The sequence below is a fragment of the Gambusia affinis genome, linkage group LG10 (assembly GCF_019740435.1).
Source record: "Gambusia affinis linkage group LG10, SWU_Gaff_1.0, whole genome shotgun sequence".
Classification (NCBI taxonomy): Eukaryota; Metazoa; Chordata; class Actinopteri; order Cyprinodontiformes; family Poeciliidae; genus Gambusia; species Gambusia affinis.
The window spans coordinates 419,506-437,082 of NC_057877.1; the positions used below are offsets into that span (position 1 = coordinate 419,506).

Consider the following 17,577-nt stretch of genomic DNA (forward strand, 5'->3'; position numbering starts at 1 on the left):
AACAAAATAATCTGTAGACCTTAATTTAAATAATTAACCTTAAACAAATGAACGTGCTTTGTAACATACTTTTCCTTAACATTTAATTTCTTTGCAATTACTTTTCACATTGAATAAAACGCATAACATAGCTTCACAAACTTCTGTATGTGTGAGAGAAGTGAAGACACTGAGAAGGGCAAATTAAACCGCAGGTTCTACGCTGCCGAGAGTGAAAGAGGTTCTTATTAACGAAAAAAAAAGATATAAATCACATTATGACTCTTTGTCTAACATCCGCACAGTTTAACTACATGTTGAGGGAACGTTTAAGAGTGTTTGGTTGGCCCCTAACCTGACTTCATTTGACAACGAGGGAAAGGAGAGGCGGCGCAGACGGACGAGGGAGTTGGAGGGAAGAGGAGGGCGGCGACCATTCATGGCAACCCCCACAAACAGGATGGGGCGGGACGGACCACTGGCACCAGGCACTAGTGAGCGGGGGCAGTCAGTCCTTACAAAGTTTGGAGCATGATAATCAAAATGGAATAAGTCGATAATTGTGACAGAACAAAGACGTGGTTTGGAGTTGATTGATACACGGACAGATGAGATTCCCCGAGTTAACCCAGTGCGGCCTTCTACAACCACTAGTTTGCTGTGTTTCATAATAATAAAACGTGTTTATTATTTTTAACTCTTAGGTGCAAAAAACTGATTGAAAATCGATTTATTTAGTGCATGTTTATGTCTGTTAAAGCTGACATAAACATGCACTAAATAACATAAAAACGACCCTTTCAACTATTAAGACAAACAGAAACACAATCAAAACTGTCAGATGACTGATTGCCCGCGATAATAATTCAGAAATAGTCCAGATAGTTTGGATGTATTTTTATTTGTTTCCTATTTACAGAAAGTTTATATCACAGCTTTGTTGTGCCTTTCTATACTAAAAAAAGATATAAAACGTAAGATATTTCACAATGAGATATTAACAATCATGAATAAACCTTGTATTAAAGCAGAAAGTATGGCGGCCACCGTAAGAAAGGCTTAATTATGCCACATAAACTAATCAGTAGATTACTGCGAGAGAACACAAAAGAAAAAAAATCCCATGTCCCCTGGAGGGCTCTGTAGAGGTGAATGCAATTAAAAAAAAGATTGTTGAAAACAAAAGATGGTAAAAGTTGAAAGTACATCTGTACTGATAGAATTTTTTTTTTAAAGTACATCCAGAGAGGGTTAAGATGGGGTTCATAAGCTTTCCAGTTAGGCCCTGCATCCCTTCCCCACTCAGGTGTTTGAAGAGTCAAAGATATTTACATTTTGCAGCAGTGTGTCAAGGACAGCAATGATGTGTGTATATATATATGAAGAGTGTGGTGACAATGTTTAAGATAAATGTAAATGTAGGGGACAGCATAGAGCAACCTCTGGGAGGTGGGAAGTTAGAAAGAAGGCCTTTGAAGTGGAGCAAGTGAAGACAGTTAATATCAGGTATGATGAATCTGTAAAGTGAGTTCAAGGATTGCCCTGCGACAGACTGGCGACCTGTCCAGGGTGACCCCGCCTCTCTCCCGGGACGCAGCTGGAGATAGGCACCAGCAACCCTCCCGACCCCATTAGGGACAAAGGGTGTTCAGAAAATGGATGGATGAATGGATGGAGTTCAAGGATAAACTGGAGGAACAAGAAGGGAGATAAATATTGAGCAAAACTCAACATCCCATCTAGAACCAAAAGAGAACTGAGCCTGCAATTACAATGGAGAAGATCTTGTTGTTCAATGCCTATATGATTAGCTGTTCTTTACTCAGTAAGTAAAGTACAGCTAAGTAATAAGTAGTATTACTTATTACTGATTAAGTATTACTTAACCAGTAATACTTTACTGATTAAGTAAAGTACAAACAGACAAACCAGGTGATGGATGGATTTATTGATAAAAGTACGCCAAGGGGGAAACCACTACCTAAGGACAGGGCTGCAATCCAAATGCTAGCACAGGACTGGAATCTGGTTGATATATGGAGACTAGTAAATCCACGAGAGAGAGAATATACTTTTTACTCTCACAGTCATAAGATATATTCTAGAATTGACTATTTTTTAATATCTAATAAGCTAGTGGAGTCCGTAATGGGCTGTGAAATAGGAACAATTATAATAAGTGACCATGGTATAGTGGAGTTACATATAGACTTCAATGAGGAACAAGAAAGGAGAGGACGTTGGAGACTTAATACTATGCTACTTCAAAATGAGGTATTTAGTAACTCTATTCTGGAGGATCTTAATTTTTTTTTCCAAGTAAATATTGGTTCCACGGATAATATAGCCTCTGTGTGGGAAGCGTCAAAAGCATACATACGGGAAAATTTATTGCATATGCATCAAAAATCAAAAAAGAAAATAATGGGAAAGAAAAAACGCTGGAAAAAGAAATTTGTTTGTTAGAGAAAAAAATAGCACAGAATTACTCTAATCACCTATATCAAACACTTTGTAATCTTAAATATCAGTTACACGAACTATATAATAAAAAAGCTGAATATGCTTTATTTAGACTTAAAATCAAATACTATGAAGGTGGAGAAAAAAGTGGGAAATTATTAGCGAGACAACTTAAACAGCAAGATAACTCTAATAATATTCCTCTAATTAAAAAAGGTGGTAAAACATTTACTGCAGCTAAAGAAATAAATGGGATCTTTGAAGAGTTTTATAAAAACCTCTACACATCCTCTAACAAACCTGATACAGAAGAAATGAATGATTTTTTCTCATCATTGAAGTTGTCTACTATCTCCAATGAGAAAAGAGTAAAATTGGACTCTCCTATTACTTTAGAAGAAATCAAAATTACGATCTTGTCTATGAAATCTGGGAAATCGCCAGGCCTGGATGGCTTTCCAGTTGAATATTATAAGAAATATATTGACACCATTGCCCCATTATTGCATGATGTATATAGAGAAGCCTTTGAGTCAGGCTCGTTACCTGGTACTTTCAACGAGGCTCTCATATCACTTATTCCTAAAAAGGACAAAGATGTTTCAGATCCATCTAATTTTAGACCATTAGCCTCATAGGAGTAGATTGTAAAATATTAACCAAAATACTAGCATCGCGGTTAGAAAAAGTACTCCCAGATATTATAAATGAAGATCAGGTAGGCTTTATTAAGAACAGATCTGCAGTCGACAATATGAGAAGACTTGCTCATATAATACATTTGAATCATTCCAACATAATCTCTGTTGCTGCATTCTCTTTAGATGCTGAAAAAGCCTTCGACCGCGTGGAGTGGGGCTTTCTTAAAACAACACTTTTGAAATTTGGATTTGGTTCTACGTTCTGCAAATGGGTGGAAATATTATACTCTAAACCCAAGGCAGCAGTTATGACAAATGGTCAATTGTCCAAATTTTTTCATCTCTCCAGAGGGACAAGACAAGGCTGTGCCCTGTCCCCATTGCTCTTCACGCTGGTTGTAGAACCGTTGGCAGTTGCGATAAGAGCCAATCCAAGAATCAAAGGAATTCATGCAGGAGGTAAAGAGCACAAGTTGCTTATGTATGCGGATGACATCTTAGCCGTTATAGCAGATCCAACTGTCTCCGTTCCAGCTCTATTACAGTGTGTTGAATTATATTCAAAATTTTCAGGATATAAGATCAACTGGAACAAATCCGATCCATGCCCATATCACAAGCATGTCACTCAAATGATATTGCACAATTTAACTTTAAATGGGTCCCCTCGGGTATGAAATATCTGGGTATACGACTTCACTCAAATTTAGAGGAAATAATGCTATTTAATATGGAACCGCTTCTTCAGAAAATTAAAACTAATCTTAATAAATGGGCAAAATTGAAACTCTCTTTATGGGGAAAGGTGAATGTAATAAAAATGGTGATAGCCCCATTGTTCAATTATGTGTCCATGATGGTGCCTGTTGATATCCCATCACAGGTATACAAACAATACGAGACTTGTGTTAAGGACTTCCTTTGGGACAAAAAGAAACCCAGAATTAGTATTAAGAAAATGTGGTGCGCAAGGGACATAGGGGGCATGGCCCTCCCTAATGTAAGGTTATATAATCTCGCTTTTGAAATGTCTAGGTTGTTCAAATATTTTGTAAAGGGAGAAACAAAGCTGAGTTGGATGAGTATTGAAGAAGAATTAGTGAATCCTTTCAGACCAGTAGATGTCCTTTCTCATGGTAAAATGGATAATAGACAACCCTTTTCCACAAATCCAGTACTAGCACATTCTAAATTAGTATGGAAGGAGATGCATAAAATATGTAGGATGTCACATTTTAAACAGTTGTACTCTTCATTGTGGTTTAATCCATCCATCTGTATTGGAAAGAAAACTGTTTACTGGGAACAATGGCTGGTGAAGGGGAGACGCACTGTGGACGATCTGTATACAGACGAGGTTTTTATGTCTTTTTCAGATCTCATGCAGAAATATAACTTAAAAAAAGATAGTTTCTGGAGATATCTACAAATTAGAGACTGTATTATTAAAGACAATTTTATATATAAGGATAATCCAATACAGGAATTTATAGGTTCAAGTAATATTAAATATAAGGCATCAACGTTTTATAAATTACTTAACAGTATGCAAAAGGATGTATGTAAAAGTCTGGGGATTGTCTGGCAGAGGGACCTTGGCTGCATTTTTAGTGATGAAGAATGGTTGAAAGTACTTTCAAATAATGGAAAATATATTAAAGAATCGAGAGGGAAATTTACACACTATAAGATAGTACATAGATTTTATTTCACCCCATCCAGGGGGGTTGGGAGAGGTTGTATAGATGTATGCCTTTAAAATAATAAAAACTTTAATAATAAACAGACAAAATGAAATTAATAGTAAAAGGAGCAGAGAAATTCTTTGGTGTAAAAGACATTTCATGGGGACATGTAAAATGACTGGGTGGAGATGGGAAATGGGGAAATCAGGAAAGAAGACGCTGATTATTTTACAGTGCAATGCTCGAAGTCTAAATACAAATGGACAAGAATTTAAAGGACTCATTAAAAATCTAAACAAGAAACCAGATGTAAGATGTATTTGGGAAACTTGCCTCCAACCAACTTTAGAGTTTGTTCTTCTAGGATATATTGGTGTATGCAGAGATAGAAGTGAGCTTCAAGGAGAGGAATGTCTGACACTTTTAAGAATAGGCATTCAATTTAGGCTGTTAGCAAAATGAACTTGTTTATAAATTCATAAAGACTTTGTGCTATTCTCAATTAGTGATGTCATTATATTTTTGTGTTACCATCCCCACGCCACTAGAGGCAGTGGTAGACCCGAAAAGATGCGATGAAGGAGCAGATTTAGAAGTACACAGAAAGCTACAGAATTTAACTGTAAGCTAAAAGAGATAAGTTTAAATACTCCTTCTTAAAGGTGAAGATATATCACAGACTTAAAAAAAATATAATAAAAACGGGAGGCCGCGGATAACATAGGAAATAGCGCCCCCTTCACTTCCGGAGTGCAATGGTCCATCCATCCATCCATTTTCTGTTCACCCTTGTCCCTTAGAGCAGTGGTCCCCAACCTTTTTATTACAGCGGACCGGCCCAAGCCTTCGTAAATGTCCTGCGGACCGGGGGGGGGAGGGGGGGGGGGTGAGGATCGACGAACGGGGGTGCGTTGTGAGCTGGCGCAAGACTCAACCCTCGGCATCCTGTGTACGATTTTCAAAATAAAAGCTCCTCCAGACTCAATACATAGAACGGACATATTTAATTATTTCTTGCGCGGCCCGGTACCAATTGGTCCACGGACCGGTACCGGTCCGCGGCCCGGTGGTTGGGGACCACTGCCTTAGAGGAGTCCGGAGGGTTGCTGGTTCCTCTCCAGCTACGTTCCGGGCTAGAGGCGGGGTCACCCTGGACAGGTCGCCAGTCTGTCGCAGGGCAACACAGAAACAGACAAGACAAACAACCATTCACACACCTAGGGAGAATTTAGAGAGACCAATTAACAGTCATGTTTTTGGACTGTGGGAGGAAGCCGGAGAACTCGGAGAGAACCCACCATGCACAGGGAGAGAACATGCAAACTCCATGCAGAAAGACCCCAGGCTGGGAATCGAACCCAGGACCTTCTTGCTGCAAGGCAACAGCTCTACCAACTGTGCAGCCCCCGAGTGCAATGGTCCCATTTCCAAATAAGGTCTGAGACTGACAGCGGTCCGTCCCTGCTCCTTTGTGTTTGCTGCAGCAAAGTGTGTACTTGGGAGTACCGTATTTGGGGAGGGACGACCGCTCCAAGATGGCTGCCGTATTTCCTGCGCCCCAGCAGCCAATACGAGGTCCACTTTTTATTACGTCGTAAGAGCGAGCCACTGATGCACCTTTCTCCCTTTCTATAGCAGCAGACGAAGCCTGGAAGACAGTACTGTGATGGAGGTCGGGGCTGTTTGGCGCTAATCATTATCGATGGAAGGCACAAGAGGAAAGTTAAAGCTGAGAAAGGCAGCAGATTTCAGTTTACAGAAACATTGTTTTCAGGCCGTCAGGACACATTTTACCGCGTTGGGAACCGAAGCTGTTCTTGGTAAGACTAAGAGCTACTAAACAGAAACCTCCCAAACAGTTGGCATCATGTCCACCAGATTAGGTCATTATTCTGAACATATGAGCTGTTATTTAGAAAATGGTTTGTAATTTGTGAAACTTTCACTCTATTTGTGAAAAGAAGAGGAATCGTGTCCGATTTTCAGAATAAAACTTCTAAAATGTATCTATCGCTCATATAGCAAACCGCCATGTTGGAGGAGTTGTATTCGCTGTATGTAATCATCTGGTTTTAACTGTATTCATAATTTATGTTGCAGCCCTCATCCATAGGTACAAACAAGTGTTAGTCTTTTAGAGTGCCTAATGTGTGATCTGATGTCATATCTGTTCAAATCTAGACCTCCCAACACCGCTCCTTAAGGATCTACTGCCTCATCTGACAGCATGTCAACTGGATGATGTCCAGCCAGCCCTCAATAAGAGAGGTATGGACTCTGTTTCTGCTGTCTGTAGTTGGGGCCTGCCATGCAAAGCAATGGCAGGAACCTATTGTTATGCACCTATTACCGTTAATGCGGCTCGAACCGCTGAATGCACCCCTACAAAAGTGGTATCAAAACGTGCGGCTTGATCACAGCATTGGAGCTTTTACTTCTGGTGGGATTCTGAGTTAATATGGCGACAAAAAAGCAAAAAACGCTTTTTTCCATTGTTGTGTATGGGGACAGATTGGATGAGTCATCACATCAACTGACAATTAAATACCATAGCAACGGACCGATCAGCACAACAGCTCATACAGTCCTCTGGTGCGTGTCTCGTGATTGGTTGAGAGAGAAGGAGGAGGGATGAAGGACAGCACACCGTGAAGGTAGAGAACGGAGGATGAGACGAGCGGACAAGAAGTGAAGAAAACAAATTTTAGCTCATACGCTCATTTTAACATGCAAGTCCGTGTCAGTTGATATTCTCGCGATTCTCCTCATGCCGTCGATCGCCCTGCAGCTTTCTATGGCGTCGACGCTAACTTTCAGCGTCGGAACACCGGGTCCAGACCGACGCGCGCACTTTGGCAGACCCCGTTTAAATTTCTTCAGAAATTTTCTAGTTTTTGTTTAGTATTCAAGTGGAAGTAGAGCATAAATCCAGAGCAAATTACCAATATTGATCACTATACATAACATCTACCACAATCAAATAGAGGGCAGGAAGAAAAACCCCAAGAAGCACTGGACTAGATACATTTACTTTCTCTGAAAATAAAAGCAAAGTCAGTGCAACATCTACAAATAAAGCGACTTACTCAAAATCGGCCCAAGGCATAAGCAAATTAAGTGGCTGCTTAGGGCCGCAGGGACAATAGGGGACCCCTTAACTGATTTCTTTTAAGTAAATATTTCTATGTGATTATAGCAACAAGCATAGAATTTCATTGTAAAGATTGATCACGTAGAAATCATTGTTTATGAGGGTAAAAAGAAAAAAATAAATTGTTCTTGGGGCACCCTGGTGGCCGCAGTAGGTCCTGCTTCACCGGTAATATGAGCTCTCTTCAATGTGCTGTGGGCATCCAAATCTCCAAAGCACTGGTGGAAGACAAGTTAGCTAAACAATGTCACAAAATAAGACTTATTATTCAGGGACAAAGAAAATAAAGAGGAAGAAGAGAGAAAAAAAAGCCAAGATCAAGGTATGTTTGCAGGTCTCTTGATAATGTTATGTTTATCAAAAAGATGTGTGAAGCTGCTTATGGAAAATTAGCGTTATAGCGACCATAAACGATCTGGTTCAACAGCTAAATATTTATGCTAGTGTCTTTGTTTTTGTGTGAAGCTGAGTTTTAACTCTCGTGGTTTCAAAACAGTGTGTTTGATAACATTTGATAACAATAATTAAAACTTCTCAATGTTTGACATTGTCTAGAAAAATGTTTTTAAATCAGGCTAGATGACCATATATCAACGAACTACTCCAAGCTGTAGTTGGCAATGTGTTGTTTGCTGCTGATCATGATGTGGCTAAAGCAAATATTATTTTAACATCTATTTATAAATTATGAGAAGCCTCTTCAGGAGCACAGCTAAAATTATTTGGCAGCACAAAATCAGCCCAGTACCAGTCTCCATTCTTAGAGGAGAAAGACTCACCTGGTATAAATGTAATTTTTAGCTACTGGAATCACACCTAGGAGAAATGAATTCAATCAAAGTATGTCATAAATATGTGTGTATGTATTTCCTCTTAAGTAGGGGTGCATCGATTGCAGTTTTCTTGCTGATCGTCAACTGGTGATCTTTAAAAAACCTTACCTGACGATTCAGATTTTGGTTGATAGCATTTTTTTTCTTGGATATGTCGCTAAATATTGCAAGAAAGTCACTGAGCTGGCAGCAGTGGGGTGACTATTGTTGATGCAAAAGTGCAGACATAAGCTGGTGGCTGATTTGTCAGTCAAACCTCTCACGGAAGAGCAAAAGAGGACAGTGGGTGATTTACTTTTAAAACTTTGCTGAGGTAAATAAGATTGGCTTCATGTGTAAGTATCAGCCGATCACCAATCTCTCAAACGTCAGAAAATCTTCGCAGATACATTGGCTGGCCAATAACTGTATCCTATAATCCATGCATATAGGATATAATGTAAACAGCACTGTGACAGAGATGCAATGAGTTTATAGGAGGTGTGTGAATAATCTAATCTCGTGCTGAAACGATTCCTCGAATGATTCGAGTACCTCGATTATTAAAATTCCTTTAGGAAAATTTATCTGCCTTGAAGCTTCATTAAATGATGTTTTATTATTTAGCGCACCGTGTTCCGGCCAGTGTTACAGCAAAATCTGTGACCCATCATTTTCTGTGACTGCAGGGGGCGATATAATTCTGGCCAGAATTATCTGTGACCAACGTGATTTGAACTATTTGAGGGTTAAATATTATTTTAAATACACCCAGATTGTAGTGATAAAGTGGTAGAACTCTGAAAAATAGTCGTTTTAAACTCTGACATTATTTACTGACCTGTACAGTAAGGTCACGGATTATTCTGGCCAGAATAATCTCTGACCAGTGTGATCCATTTCTTAATAGGTTACCGATTTATTAAATGGCCACAGTTGGTTCACATATTTTAACGACAGCACATAGGGATTCAATACGATGGTCAGTGTTCCGCCTCAAATACAAAGTAACACATTATATTTTCTCCGTCAATGCGATGGTAATAAAGGAGCCATGAATCTTACAATCCCAGCTGTTTCAGTATTTATCCAGTATTCACACCCTACCGCTTCAGTCAGTCACAGAAATTGAAGGATTTTTCTGTAACACCTGCTACTTGTGTTGGGCGACGCTCTCATGTCTGCCTCTTCGTTGTTGCTAAGTACTAGCAGCATAACATTCAATTTTCAATTTCAGTCTAGGGACATTTTATTAATTGATGATAATGTCCGGGGTTTTGTCGTTTTCGGGGTTTCAGTAAGTATCTATAAATTGACTGGCGCGATGCCTGGAGTACGACAGCCTTTCTCCCCCTGGTGGCCAGGTCAGAGCAAAGAACCCTGCAGGTGTATTTATACAGCTGAACGCATAGATAGAACATCTGAAGTGTTCTATCAGATTATCATACGCCGTCAGAATAGCATACATACATTAGTACATGCCTGCGCATTAAGAAGTCCAACGGTCAGAGGAGCAAATAATTGATAGAATACTCAGTTAGTAAAATATTTGTTTATAACAGCCCTAATCTAATAATCTGACTGCTGATTGCAGCAAGTCCACATTATTAGCAGAACTAGAGGCCCCAAAACCAAATTTTGCTTAGGGCCTCATGGAGGCTTGAGCCGGCCCTGAACTTACTTAATAACTTCACACAGCAATCACTAAGCAGTACACTGCCATGGTTGTCTTTAGTCATAGACTGAAACATTAAACAACATATTTCTGATCTCATAGTCCCACCTTGAAAAAAATAGTTTGAAAAGCAAAAGTAACATTATCAGTTTGGATTTTCAGACATCATTGCTTAGCTTCCCCTTATCACAGAATGTCTAATTAGTATTATGTTATAAATATTCCAATATGGTTCATTCTGACATTTATACTGATGATATGTTTCCTACTTCAGGGTTATCTACATATTCTGGATGGGTAGAAATCCTCCGGGACCTGGTTGGTCTGAGCCGTGTAAGTGTCACCCTCTTACAAGTTTCAATGTTGTAAATGTGGATCTCACCAGATGGACTTCCTGTCTTCTGTTACTTTTCAGGCATTGGACTTCAGGACAGAAGCAGAAGCTAAGCATGAAGTCATGTTGAGACTTTTTACAAGTGTATTCTACGGACTGAGCAACAACTATGTGTTAAAAAACAGCACAAATTTAAAATCCCATTCATTCTTGAGTTCTGCAGCCAAAAGTATTCATCGTTTTATACTCATTCCATGTATGCATCAGGCTCTGCAAGGTTTAGCGACCAATCAGCAACCTCTTCTGGTGCTGTTAGAAAAGCATATAAGAAGTATTCATGTCAGTCACTTACTGTTAACAGTGAGGAAAACACAAGCTGTGCTGTATGTCCTGCATCGCCTGCTAGACCATGGGATCACTACACACCTGGTTGTTAGTATAGATTCTGCCCTGGAGCTTGCATGGCTCCTGCATGGCCGTGGGTCACAGTACGTCAACCTGGAGCTGAAAAAACTGTTCTCCTTCCCTCATGTTTTACAAACCTCACCAGCCAGCTGCAGTCCAGATGTTGGATCCACAGCTTCAGGCCATCAGAGTGATGATGTCATTCCCTGCAAACGAGTCAAGTTATATTCTGAGTCTGTGGAGAAGGAGGAAGACCCATCTGGTGGACCGAACTTTACTTTGGACCCTCAGGTTCTCTGTCATACTTTTAGTCCTTGTGATGGTCCCTCAGCAGGAGCATGCACATATGGACAGATTACCCATTTGGAGATCAGAACCTGTGGTCCTGATTCTCTCAAGGTCATGAGTTTTTCCTTGCCCACGTTTTTCTGCCTTCAGTCTTTAAGTCTTCACAGCAAATGTAAGTTTACCTGAAATCTGCCAGTGTAGCTGGGGCTGTTACAAAACCTTCTGCTCTTTGTGCTAAATTCACAGAAACGATTTAAAGGCAAACTATTTCTTCCTGTTTTGTTTGAGGTGTACAAACACATCATATTTTACTCTCATTATTTCCTAAAGAAAAACAACCGAAAGAGAGAAGCGTGTGTGACAAACTGGTTCCATTGTTGCTGTTTCCACAGTTTGCTTTCATAAGTTGAAAACATCTGACAGTCACCTCACCTCAATCTCTCCACAAAGGAAATTCAACTTAAGAGTCAGGTGTGCTCAGAAAAATCTGAGAGCTGTGGCCAACTTTAAAGGCCTCAGTTTGCTTGTTAAGTTTTTAGTAGGACAACTGGAAACATGCTGAACGAGTGTGGATTGGCTCAGTTGGTGTTCAAGAGGAAGTGTCTTCTCCTGGGGCTGTTGCCTTGTAGCAAGAAGATCCTGGGTTTGAATCCCGTCCTCGGGGTGTTTCTGCTTGCAGTTTGTTGGTAGCAGTGATAGGTTTTCTCTGGGTTCCCAGCTTCTTCCCACAGTCCAAACACACAACTTTAGGTACATTACTCAATTGCCTCTGTGTTGACCTGTGAAGGACCGGTGACCCGTCCAGGGTGTATCGGGCTTCTGGCCCTGGGACCACCACAGTAGAGTAACCTCCATCTCTCACTCTCATTGGTTGTAACATCACTGTTGAGGGCTGATGAGTTAATTTGGCCACCAAATGGTTTTTACAACCTGTTAAATCATAGGATGTACATCATGGATCTCTTTTTCAGCCTTGCTTCATTGTTAACTACTAATAACTGTATGGAATGTGTTGTGTGTCCCAGCAATTAATGTTATATTTACTGTCCTTAAATCAGTTTGGTTCTATTCCAGAAAACGAAACAAACATTTAATGGAAAAGAAATGATTCCCTCCCCGCCCCTATAGAGGCAGATGATGATTTCACTCTTCTGATATGAGCATGAAACCAAATAACCACCTTGATGGAAACAATGCTTCCTTATGTCAGTAACCTATTTAAACCAAACCAGTATTTCCTACTTTACATTGATGTTTCCTTTATTGAATAAAAACTCAAAAATCTTTAGATGTTTCAAGCTAAAGCAAATTATATTTAGCCTGTGACCTTTGATGGAAATGAGAATCTTTATTCTGCCTCTCCACCAGAGAATAAACAGCAGGTGAAATGTTTGTGTTGTGCAGCCATCTTCAGGGAGTTGGATGTGTTGGAGTTTGCTGGAGCGCTGCAGCAGCTTTCTGACAGCAGCTGCAGCAGCCTCATCCAGCTCAGCATTGGCGTCCTGCCTCACGTTGGACTCATGAAGACTCTACTGAATGCGAGCTCCAGGCTGACGTCCCTGTGTGTCGAGTTTCAGACGGCAATATGGGGACCGCAATTTAATCTGGACCCTGCTGGGACTGCTGAGCCCGACGCATCAGGTGCAGTTAGCACAATTCAAAATGTGTGGCTCCTGCTGAATGTTGAGCATGGAGGCTCTTTTAATGCTTTAAATTTCATGCATACGTGGAGCAGTGGTTCTTGTTTTATCTTAAATGATACCTAAAAATACTTAATAGATCTTTTTGCTAAAAAGTAGAACCTTTTCCAGTTTAGTCATTTATTTAGGGATGAGCCTAATCTTGGTTCTTCCCAACTTATTTTCTGCAGAACTTCCTCTGGAGAAGTTAACCGTAAAAATAATCCAGCTCCAAACAGATCTACACTTCTTGACATCAGTGCTTAGACGGAGCCCACATCTTGTCTCTCTTCATGTAGCAGGGATGAGGCTACCCCCTGGCGTCAGTCAAGGCCAGCTCCTCAACACTCTCTCAGGTGAGGACACTTTACTGACTGCTTGTTGCTGTTGGTTGGGATTGGAAATGGAAAGAAGCTGGTTGCATATCACTGATTTGTGCAGCTTTATTGAAAAATCACAAAGACTCACCCATTAGTGAATATGCATACAATGATCTGTATAAATATGATACAAATAAAATGTAACATTAGGATTGATAATCTAAAGATTGTTTGGACTGCCACAGTAGTTGAGGAGGAGAACCTCATCATGTGAAGTATTTTCTGCTGACTTTAATTGTCAATAGAGCAACAGATCTGATTCAGATCTGATGGTTTCAGCGTCAAATTGCCAAGACGTGGAGTTCTTTCTGAAAGATCTTCCACATCTCCACTCAGGGATTGTCCTCATGATGTCATCTCATTGCTTTCACAATTTATCATTATTTAACTCCTTTTTAAGCTAGTTTGGGTTGATTAGCTGGTTGACTTGCTCCCAGTATCAACAATATTTAATACCAGCCAGAAAACAAAAAAAAAAATCAGTTGTCTTTATTATCAGTGTGAAATTGTATCTTGTTTTTCCATTGATTGTTTATAAATCCTTTTATGTATGTTTACTGCTTCCTCCTGTTTTTTGTACAGGTAAGACCAAAATTAGAATTAGGATTAAACTTTAAATTAATCTTTTAATCAACATTTTGGAGTGACCCAGCCAGAGTCCTGACTAATGGATTTGTGCAGGGAACTAAAAATTAGGGTGATGGTAAGGAGCCCATGCCGTGTCAAAGACATAGAGCTCATCCTCAAAGACACATTTAAAGTACCAGAGAATGTGCAAAAAGCTGCTCAGCAATTATAAGCTGTAATGCCAATAAAGCACTGTTTATTCTCATATCATCTGTGTTCACCTTTCAGAATCCAATCACTGTTTACAAGCTCTGACGTTTGAAGATATAAAATTGTGTGACTGTCTGCCTGACATCCTGAAGCTGCTGAGAAGCTGCATGTTGGAAGGTAAGCCAAGGAGAAAACAGAGGAAATGGTTTCCATCATTCAGTGTCTGCTGAGGAGCGGCAGGCTGTATCCTGCTTGACATGAAGCATAAACTAGGAGCAATCAATCAGAAGTGAATCTCATCCCAGAGAAACCCTCCTCCTGCTTGTCCTTCACTCAGAGCTAAGCTTCAACGACTGTCGTCTTCTGGAGAGGTGTATCAACCCAGAAGAAAGTCTTACAGAGCTGGTGGCTGCATTGAAGACGCCTTCACTTCACTCTCTGAGTCTAGCACAGAATCGGCTTGGTAAGCAATCTTCATGATTTTTTTCTAAGTAGGATGTAGTTCAGGCTTGTACTTCTAACATTTTCAGAAATTATTTGCGCCGCTGCCAAAATGTAAAAATATTCCTGGTTAATTATGTTACAGAAAACATCTCCAGCGAAATGCTATCTAAACCCACAACTAGTCTTAAAAACAACAAATCAAAAAATTCAATTAAAATAAAAATCAATTATTTGCACTTCTGTTTAATCCAAATTAAGTCAGCAGCTCCATCGGGCCCCAGGCCATGCTAATATTTTAACAGACCACAGATACATAAATGTAACATTTGTTTATTGAGATGATCAATGCTGCTGTTTGATTTCATGGTTTCATCATAGATAAATTAAAAGGTTTTAAATAGTTTAACATTTAAATGTAAGATTTAAAGGAGTTGGAAAGTTTACTTTGTTAAAGTCCAAAGAACAATATTCATAGTTAGATTGTTTTGTTACCATAGCTACAATCTGATGGTATGAGTTTAATCTTTGAGTTTGACTTCTGTTTGTTCACAAATACAAATGACTAAACTTTAATTATAACTGATTGCTTTTTAGGTTCATCAATTAATCTACTTCCTCTCTCCCATTTCTTTAAAGCTGTTAGAGGTGCTGAAGTTTTTAGCAGCAAGAGGGGCCCCTTAGTCAAATTCTGCTCAAGGCCTCATACAACCTTGGACTGGCCCTGCATGATGAGTTTAAATCTGCTGCACTGCACAGAGATGCACAACAAACAGGAGATTAAGTTCAATACTGCTAACGTAGCAACAGTAGCTCTTCCATTTCATGTCTGTTGAGGTTTTAATAAGGGGACACAGAAACTGTTTTGGTTGGTCCAGTTTGTGAGATGAGTTTCTCAGATCTCTGTGCGCATTAACTCTGGCTGACTAAGTGGACAAAGCATTTGATATGGTTTGATGCTTTGTGTAACCAGAAAAACAATAATACTATTACTAATAAAAATGATCAATTTTTCTCCTTGTGCCAACAGCTCAGAATGTGTGTGTGCTGGCAGAACTGTTCTCAGGCCAGTCACAGAGCTCACTGAAGCTACTAGACCTCAGGTGAGAACAGTCTGACCTCAAATGGAGCTGCTTATTTTCTTCTTTTAAAGTCGGTGGCTTTTACTCTCTTTTTGTCACCTCTGTCTTAAACATTTTACAACATTATGATTCACTAATGTGTTGGTAGTATGTTTCTAGCATAATGAGAAGAGAGTTCTACTGTTCCTGTGGCAGAAAGTAAGCAACATTTGATTAGCGACTAAAAACTGTCATAAAGGATACGTTGTTGAGGTCTAAATGACAGAGCAGAGAACAAGCAAGATTACTCAACTTATTTTTCATAATTTATGTACATTTTAAATTTAAATCACTCCAACTTTGAAAAGATTTCTAAAATATTAAATCAATTCCATGTACACTTAAGTCTCCATATGCTCCCTGCTTTGCTCTAAAGAGTGTTGTTCATAAATACTATATTTAAGATTTAAAATGTTACAGTCAATAAATTCTAAATTTGTTTAGAGTTTATTTTTTTACTTCAAAATCCTCCAGTCATTGTCTGGTTCACAGTCTGGTTACATTGATTAACTTTTGACTGGTTCTGTATTTCTGCCTTTTAATTATTAGAATGGTGTCTCTTTTTCTTAAACAGGTCCAATTTTATTCAGCCTGCTGATCTGCTGGAGTTTGCTAAGAGACTGATGATTCATCCCCCTCCACACAGACTGACCCTTGACCTGAGGAAGAACCCAGGAGACAGAGACCCTGAGACATGGAACACAGCACTGGAGAGGCTTCAACCCTCCAGCTTTTTACTGGTTGAGGGATGGAAATCCACAGACACAATGGTGGACCACATCAGCAATATGTAAAAGAAAATCTGAAGGATGAAATGTTGTTGAAGGTTATAAATTATGTCTAGCATCAGTAGCAATGTTAAAACTGATGCTAACCCATTTCCTTTATCCAAAGCTTTGGGTGGCTCTGACCTGAAACTATACTCAGAGTGGGAACACCTTACAGAAATTCTTTGAAATTAGTTTGATTTGTCTTTGACAGTGGAGAGATGAGTGAACCCTGTCCCTCGTTTTCCATGGGAGATGGGAGCCAGCTCCCCTGTGAACCCAAAGTAGCCATAAACAGCAGATGATTTTCTATCATTTCATTTGTTTTCTTGCATCTAAGTGCTGAAGGAGGAGAAAGATGATTCCATATCAGTTTGTCATTTGAATGTTTATTAAACATTACACCTCCAGAAATGTCTCTGGTATGGTGTGTGCTTGTGTGTGACTGCGGACATTAACGTACAACTGGGAGACTGACAATAAGGTGGTATGACCATGTTAGACAATAAGCATTGACACAACTACCAATTCATCGTGAGTACAAACCAAGTAGGAAAAAAAAGGATCCAAAATATGGATTAATAAGACTGCTGTTTTTTTTTTAATAAGTTTCTTTAAAGCTAGCATTAAAGATCACTTCAATTATGATTTTAACTTGTTTTTTTTTTTGTCACATTGTAATAAATTTTAGCTTAGGACAAGGGTGACCCTATGAACATGCTAATTGGTTGTTTGGTCTACAACCAGACCATCTGTCGCATTAAAAAAACACAAACACCAAACATTCACATACTGCCACATCACAACAGCTCAGCCATCTCTGAAGCTCCCACAGGCAAAATGTCTTCATAGACAGAACACAGGCTTCCCAAACCAACAGAAATATCCCAGAATTGTTCAACAATATAACAGATTAAATTGGAGCCTGATGGGCCAAACAATAAATCAAGCTGCCTATCTAAGTCGGTCAGGATTACAG

The 17,577-nt window shown here is 39.5% G+C and overlaps 1 protein-coding gene across 2 annotated transcripts; it reads left to right on the plus strand.

Annotated features, from left to right (window-relative positions):
- The first annotated feature begins 6,296 nt into the window (after positions 1-6,296).
- Positions 6,297-17,012, plus strand: lrrc41 (leucine rich repeat containing 41). 2 transcript variants are annotated; one of them, XM_044128947.1, is made up of 10 exons: positions 6,297-6,588; positions 6,950-7,036; positions 10,681-10,739; positions 10,822-11,605; positions 12,838-13,074; positions 13,304-13,468; positions 14,348-14,446; positions 14,607-14,732; positions 15,741-15,813; positions 16,406-17,012. In XM_044128947.1, the coding sequence occupies exons 1-10, from the start codon at positions 6,471-6,473 to the stop codon at positions 16,623-16,625; spliced, it is 1,968 nt and encodes a 655-aa protein (XP_043984882.1). In that variant the 5' UTR covers positions 6,297-6,470; the 3' UTR covers positions 16,626-17,012. The 2 variants fall into 2 exon arrangements, with proteins under 2 accessions (XP_043984882.1, XP_043984883.1); XM_044128948.1 differs by having other exon boundaries at positions 6,302-6,588; positions 16,478-17,012.
- The last annotated feature ends 565 nt before the right edge of the window (positions 17,013-17,577 follow it).